The following is a 7,658-nucleotide window of genomic DNA, read 5'->3' as shown; positions in this document are numbered from 1 at the left end:
AACAACACTTTTTATGGATATCTTTAAGAAATGGCTTTCTTCTTGCCACTCTTCCATAAAGGCCAGATATGTGCAGTATACGACAGCCTATGCCTATCCCTGCCTATGGACAGTCTCCCACCTCAGCTGTAGATCTCTGCAGTTCATCCAGAGTGATCATGGGCCTCTTGACTGCATCTCTGATCAGTATTCTCCTTGTATGAGCTGAAAGTTTAGAGGGACGGCCAGGTCTTTGTAGATTTGCAGTGGTCTGATGCTCCTTCCATTTCAATATTATCGCTTGCACAGTGCTCCTTGGGATGTTTAAAGCTTGGGAAATCTTTTTGTATCCAAATCCGGCTTTGAACTTCTCTACAACAGTATCTCGGACCTGCCTGGTGTGTTCCTTGTTCTTCATGATGCTCTCTGCGCTTTAACCACTTTACCACCGGAGGATTTTGCTGTCTTCCGTCCAGGCCACTTTTTGCGATTCGGCGCTGTGCGACTTCAACTGACAATTGCGCGGTCATGCGATGCCGTACCCAAACGGAATTTACGTCCTTTTTTTCCCACAAACAGAGCTTTCTTTTGGTGGTATTTGATCACCTGTGCGATTTTTACTTTTTGCGCTATAAACAAAAAAAGAGCGTTTATTTTGAAAAACTAACAATATTTTTAACATTTTTTTATATGAAATTCCCCCCAAAAAAGATGTAAAAACCAATTTTTTAAAAAATTTTTGGCCAATTTGTTTTCTGCTACCTATGTTTGGTAAAAAAAAATCGCAATAAGCATATTTTGATTGGTTTGCGCAAAAGTTATTGCGTTTACTAACAAAGGGAAAGATTTCTGTCATTTTTCGTGTTTTTTTTTTAACGCGTAATGGCGGCGATCTGCGATTTTTTTGTGGGACTGCGACATTGCGGCGGACAGATCGGACCCTTGACTGACATTTTTGACACTTTTGGGGGTACCAGTGACATTACTGCAGTAATCAGTGCTATATATATGCACTGTTACTGTAAAAATGACACTGGCAGGGAAGGGGTTAATTTTATTGGAGAGGGAGGGGTTAATGTATGCCTGGTGCTTACTGACGTGTAGGGGGGGAGGTGACTGAGTGAGTCATGGACAGATCAGATGTCCAGCTATGCTGAACAGTCCGATCTGTCACTCCCTGTCACTATGGAGATCCGCCCGCTTGTGTTTACACAGGCGGGCGGATCTCCACACTAGATCCCCGGCGATCGGGGCAGAGCAGCGGCGATCGCCGCTGCTCCTCCCCTGGCCCGACTCCCGCTGTGAATGAAAACAGCGGGAGCGAGCCTCCGGCGGCGCGCAAGCGCCGCCCAGAAGGGGGAGTGTCTGACAACGTTAATACTACGTCGTCAGACGATAACGAGCCACTTTGCCGCAGTAGTATTACCGTACTCAGACGGCAAGTGGTTAAACGGACCTCTGAGACTATCACAGTGCAGGTGCATTTATACGGAGACTTGATTACACACAGGTGGATTCTATTTATCATCATTAGTCCTTTAGGTCAACATTGGATCATTCAGAGATCCTCACTGAATTTCTGGAGAGAGTTTGCTGCACTGAAAGTAAAGGGGCTGAATAATTTTGCACTCCCAATTTTTCAGTTTTTTATTTGTTAACAAAGATTGAAATATCCAATAAATTTCGTTCCACTTCATGATTGTGTCCCACTTGTTGTTGATTCTTCACAAAAAATTACAGTCTTATATCTTTATGTTTGAAGCCTGAAATGTGGCAAAAGGTCGCAAAGTTCAAAGGGGCCGAATACTTTCGCAAGGCACTGTATGTATCATTAACGTGTTATATATCAGGTATAGCTAGGCTATGATTAAGCACTGTTAGTAGTGTGAAACGCGTCAGCTGTCTTTGATCCGTAACTCTGTGTGCTGTGGTATTTTTATCCTCTTTTCAGTAAATATTTGCATTGGAGTTCTATATGGCTTGCACATTGAGCCTGCACTCTGCACCTGCGCAGTTACTGTGAGGATTTTTGAAGGCATTTCCACCTGGAGCAGTGTGTGGTCTCTAAAAGTGGAGTTACGCTTTAACCGCTTGCTGACCAACCGCTGAAGATATACTGCAGCAGGCTGGCTCGGCTGCGTGAATCGCCGTACCCATACGTTGACCCTCGGGAGCAAGCGTGGGGGGGGGGGGGGCCCATGCACGCGCTGATTCATGAGGAAGGAACCTGATTGGTGGGGTCAGAGGCCGTGATTGCCGCCAGGCACCTGCAATCACTCCCCAGAAGACAGAACGGTGGTCTGCCGTTGTAAACACAGCAGATCGTTCTGTCAGCAATCAGCCCAGATCCCTGTGTTAATCCAATAAGCCCACACCCTCACAGTTAGAAAGCATCCCCTAGGCGCAACCCTGTGATCACCCCTGGTGTTAACCCCTTCCCTGCCAGTGTCATTAGTACAGTTACAGTGCATATGTGTAGCACTGATTACTGTAGTAATGTCACTGGTCCCCCCAAAAGTGTCAAAAATATCAGTTAGAGGTCCGATCTGTCTGCCGCAATGTGGCAGTCCCGCTGAAAATCGCTGATTGCCGCCATTACTAGTAAAAAAAAAAAATAACTAAAAAATCTTTTACCTAGTTTTTAGATGCAATAACTTTTGCGCAAACTAATCAAAATATGCTTATTGGGATTTTTTTAACCAAAAAGATGTAGCAGAATACAAATTGGCCTAAAATGATGAAAAAAATTAGATTTTGAATTTTTTTATTGGGAATGTTTTATAGCAGAAAGTAAAAAATATTGTTTTTTTTTTTTTTTCAGAATTGTCGCTCTTGTTTATAGCGCAAAAAATAAAAATTGCATTGGTGATCCAATACTACCAAAAGAAAGCTCTATTAGTGGGGAAAAGGGGACATCCATTTTATTTGGGTACAGCGTCGCATGACCACGCAATTGTCCATTAAAGTAATGCAGTGCCGAATCGCAAAAAAAAAAAATGGCCTGGGAAATCTTCCGGTCTAGAAGTGGTTAAATGGCACCAAAACAAAGCTATAAAATGAATCTTGTGTACATTGAGTCATTGTCCGTCAAACTATCACAGTGGGCTGGTATTGAAGTGGTAACAAGAGCTACTGAGCTGTTTTATAGTCTACCCAGTACGCTATGAAATACAACAGACGTCTTTCCATTCCCCGTTATGACCTATTCAGGAATAAGATAACCCATAAGGGACGCTGCTTTTGGCGCAGGCGCAGGGTAGAGGTCTTGTGACCAGGAGCCCGCTGATACCCGATCCCTCGCACACTAGTCTAGACGTTCTAGAACGCCTGGCTGCCGTCTGACCGCTCCGCTTTCGTCACGTCCCCGCCCACTCCGAGACATGGCCCCTCCCCACCGGTGGAGCGCGCGCATGCGTGGTAGCGCCCGCGCGCCTGGCAGTGAGCGGAGTCATGATGGCGGCGGACAGGCCGTGCTGATGAGACAGCGAAATAGGCGACAGCTATAGGAGCTTACCAGCGGGCCACTATAGCACAGCGTTTTCCAAGCAGGCAGCATCGCCGCGGTACCCTGACACAAAGCCGGGAGGACACAGGCTCATCGAGCACACCGCCCCTCATAATTATACCAGAGGCCGGAACCCGGCATTTCACCCACAGGACACAGCGGGACCGGGAGGGTCACACCGCGTAGCCGCCATGCAGATCACAATGAAGACGCTGCAGCAGCAGACTTTCAAGATAGACATTGACTGCGAAGAGACGGTAAGGCCACATGTACGGGTGCCTTGTACTACCGAGGGGAGCTAGCAGCCAGCGCCTCATAGGGCACCGCTGTGTCCTCTCTACTACCACATGCCTTGTAGGGCGGACAGCCGCTAGGCCGCCGGGGTTATTTACAACACTCGTGCGCTGACAAGGGTTAACGGAGTGCGGAGGGGGCGGGGTAAAGGCGCGTGCTCGCGCTTGTGTTGGAGTCTTAGCACGTGACCGAGGGGCGTCGCGGTGTGGTGCATCACGTGGAAATGGCTGGGCGCGCGCCCGGGAGGGCTCGTGCACGCTTCCATACAGGTGTCTGTGCAGCTGTTGCGGGATTTACCGCCCCGGCATGCCCTGCGAGCGGCTGTGTGGCAGTAACCGCGTGCTGCCTGACTTTTCCTGACTCAGGCTCTTATGTCAGCTGCAGGGGCCTACTTGTGTGTTTTTTTTTAATTAGGTTTCACAACAAACCAGAAGTGTGTAATGCCCAGCCTTGGGTGCTCGTGTGCAATTCAGCATTTTGTCCCCTATCAGAAATTTTGGAGCCCCTAGGGGCACGACCACCGACATTCCCCAGGGCCTGCCCACTGGCTCTCCCACCTCTGGTGCACCTACTTTTACAACTTAATATATGAAAGTGAAGAGTGTATTCAAAGTCATCAGTGCTTTCAATATTTAACAGCAAAGAATTGCAACTCTTGGATATTTCCTCTGTGACTCCTAAATTAAGCATAACTTTTGACTGACAAAAGCACAATACCTTTTACTGTAAACTCTCATCCCCACCCACAATCATCCATTCTTCTCCAAAATGTGAATCTAATCCGAGTTACATTGTGGAGAGGATGACGAGAGTTGCACTGCGGAGAGAGGGATTGGTGAGGGTGGCGAGAGAGGGATTGGTGAGGGTGGCGAGAGTTGCACTGCGGAGAGAGGGATTGGTGAGGGTGGCGAGAGTCACACTGCGGAGAGAGGGATTAGTGAGGGTGGCGAGAGTCACACTGCGGAGAGAGGGATTAGTGAGGGTGGCGAGAGTCACACTGCGGAGAGAGGGATTGGTGAGGGTGGCGAGAGTCACACTGCGGAGAGAGGGATTAGTGAGGGTGGCGAGAGTCACACTGCGGAGAGAGGGATTAGTGAGGGTGGCGAGAGTCACACTGCGGAGAGAGGGATTAGTGAGGGTGGCGAGAGTCACACTGCGGAGAGAGGGATTAGTGAGGGTGGCGAGAGTTGCACTGCGGAGAGAGGGATTGGTGAGGGTGGCGAGAGTCACACTGCGGAGAGAGGGATGGGTGAGGGTGGCGAGAGTCGCGGGGTGAGGGTGGCGAGAGTCGCGGAGGAGAGGGATGGGTGAGGGTGGCGAGAGTCGCAGTGCATGGAGAGGGATGGGTGAGGGTGGCGAGAGTCGCAGTGCGGAGAGGCTCGCGAAAATGTAACTCTCATTCATCTTCACAATGTAATTCCATTATGTCAAGGTGTATGATGTCCCATTTGGGCAGATTAGTGCAGTCCACGTTAGAGCAGCACGCTTCACACTCACTCGCTCTCCATGCTTCTCTTTAGAATCTGCTTGCACCTAAGAACGTGGGCTCAGTCCCACCCCTTCTGAGGCCAGCCACACCCCCTCCCCAAGTCCCTTCCAATCACATTGCCGGTTTAGCACCAGGCTCTGCCTCAGGGTAAGAGACAGGGCAAGTGCTCTATCACTGCAGGGGTGGGGGTAGAACTAGGGGAGGAGGAATATCCCTGCTTCAGTGGCTTGTGTGCAGGCAGTGCTTTGCTTCTCTGTTGCATTCAATTGGGCCAGCAGCTGGCTGCCAACAGTGCCTTATGCTGCTGGGCCCCTTGGGGCTCCCTACAAGTGTATGTGTTGTCCCTCCTTGATGGCGGCCCTGGTCCCATAAGAGAACAGACCCTAGGGTTGGTTTACTAAAACTGGAGAGTGCAAAATCTGATGCAGCTCATAGTAGCCAATAAGCTTCTAGCTTCAGCTTCTTCAATTAACCACTTCAGCTCTGGAAGGTTTATAATCCTTAATGACCAAGCTGTTTGAGATACGATACTGCGCTACATTAACTGACAATTGCGCGGTTGTGCGACACTGTACCCCAAAAAAATTACTATTCATAGCGGTGATCAGCTACTTTTAGCAGGACTGCGATATTGCAGCAGACAAATCAGACACCTGACACTTTTTGGGGACCAGTGACACTGATAGTGATCAGTGATAAAAACGTATGCACTGTCACTGTACTAATGACACTGGCTGGGAACGTATTAACATTGGGGGCGATCAAAGGCAGACCACACTGATGTGGTCTGCCGCATCGCATGTCATTTGTACAGGAATCGCAAAAAGAAAAAAAGGTGCAGGACCCTTGTTTTTTTGTTAATGCTGGAATTAGATTACATGGGTATTCAGATCAATGCGATCCGAATCCACAGTTTGCACAGCGTTTTGTGAACCGATTTGAGGATGTCATTAAGTTTTTATATTGAATTCGCATTGTTTTCAATGTCTGTTCACATCAATGTGACTCAAAACTGCGATTTTTTTTTTTTTTTTTTTTTTGTAAAAGGTTCCTGTACTACTTTGCTGTGGTTTTAGCCCCAAAAAAATATACAAACCTTATCCAAGTAGAATTTCATAATCGCACCGAGCTTTGTATCAAAATCAGGTGGCAGTAGTGTGACCCTAGCCTCAGTTTGAGGTTTAGAACATAGGAAGAGTTTTGTTAGTAGTACATCATACAGTCCCCTCCCCTTCTTTTTTTTTTTTTTTTCTTTGTAGGAACTTTATTTGAAGTATAAAAAAATGTAAAGAAAAGCTGTGTCGTACATTGCTGTTCCATTTGGCATGGTGCACTGTGATAAAATACAGCATGTGTTTCCTGTGCATCTTTGCGGCGACAGGCATTTTACCATACAATAGAACTGCACAATCGTTAAAAAAAATCAAGATCTCGATTCACCCCACCCTCACGATCTTAAAGCGGAGTTCCACCCGAAAATGAAAGTTTGTTCCATCTTCTTGCTCCGGGTCACCTGAAAAACAAATGGATAATCGCAATTTTTTTTTTTACCTTGTTTAGAAGAAAATATACTCACCTTACTTCCTCTTCCTCCCTCGGCGGCCACGGCGAGTCGTCACTTCCTGGCTTGCAATGATTCCTGGGAGCTGAACGTCATCGCTCCCAGGAATCAATGCGCCTGCACCGGCCGCCAACGTCAGTTCCGGTGCAGGCACCGTCCTACCTTGCTAAACAGCTTCTGGGCATGCCCAGAAGCTGTGCAGGGATGACGCTGCAGACCCGGAAGTGCCGGTGGGGCCGGTGCAGTGCATCGTGGGACGGAAGAGGACGCAGAAGAGGATCGCGCTGGCTTCAAGCTGCCCACACATGAGATGGCAGCGATGGAGAAGACATTTTCAAGGTAAGTATTTCTTCTTGCAGGTAAGTGCAACCCGGGACAGTTCAGAGGCTATCCATTGTGGAATGTACTAGCCCTGACTGTCCCGGGGGTATTTTTATGTATTTTTTTGTTTTTTAGGCGGAACTCCGCTTTAAAACAGCATGTCCTCGCTTCTCACAGAGCTGTTCTCTGCTCGCTCACAGCTGTAAAAAAAAAAGAGCCCCAGCAAATGTTTATCAACATTAAGGCTCCTTTCACACGGCCGCTCCGCTGCTTTCCGTGTGTCCGCAAATCATCCTATTTTTTTGCGGATGATTTGCGGACATCAATGTAAGTGAATGGCACTGCGGATGTCAGCGGAATACCATCCGCTGACACCCGATTTTCCTCCTTTCAGTTCTGTTCCATTTTTTGGAACGGAACAGAACCCCATTTTTCCATCCGTGTAAAAAAACGGAAAGGAAGGAAAATCGGATGTCAGCGGTGTCATCCGCTGACATCCGCAATGCCAT

At 48.0% G+C, this 7,658-nt stretch overlaps 1 protein-coding gene across 1 annotated transcript in view; it reads left to right on the top strand.

The window, feature by feature from the left end:
• Positions 1 to 3,374: 3,374 nt before the first annotated feature.
• RAD23B (RAD23 homolog B, nucleotide excision repair protein) overlaps positions 3,375 to 7,658 on the top strand; it is a 54,760-nt gene continuing 50,476 nt past the window's right edge. Inside the window, exon 1 of the mRNA XM_082263950.1 lies at positions 3,375 to 3,741. Within this exon, the coding sequence (XP_082120076.1) occupies positions 3,676 to 3,741 (66 nt within the window). The 5' untranslated portion in view covers positions 3,375 to 3,675. The remainder of the gene's footprint in view (positions 3,742 to 7,658) is intronic.

The sequence above is a fragment of the Pelophylax lessonae genome, assembly GCF_965119305.1.
Source record: "Pelophylax lessonae genome assembly, chromosome: 1".
Classification (NCBI taxonomy): Eukaryota; Metazoa; Chordata; class Amphibia; order Anura; family Ranidae; genus Pelophylax; species Pelophylax lessonae.
The sequence above is the reverse complement of the archived record's forward strand: the minus strand, read 5'-3'. Positions and strand labels throughout refer to the sequence as shown.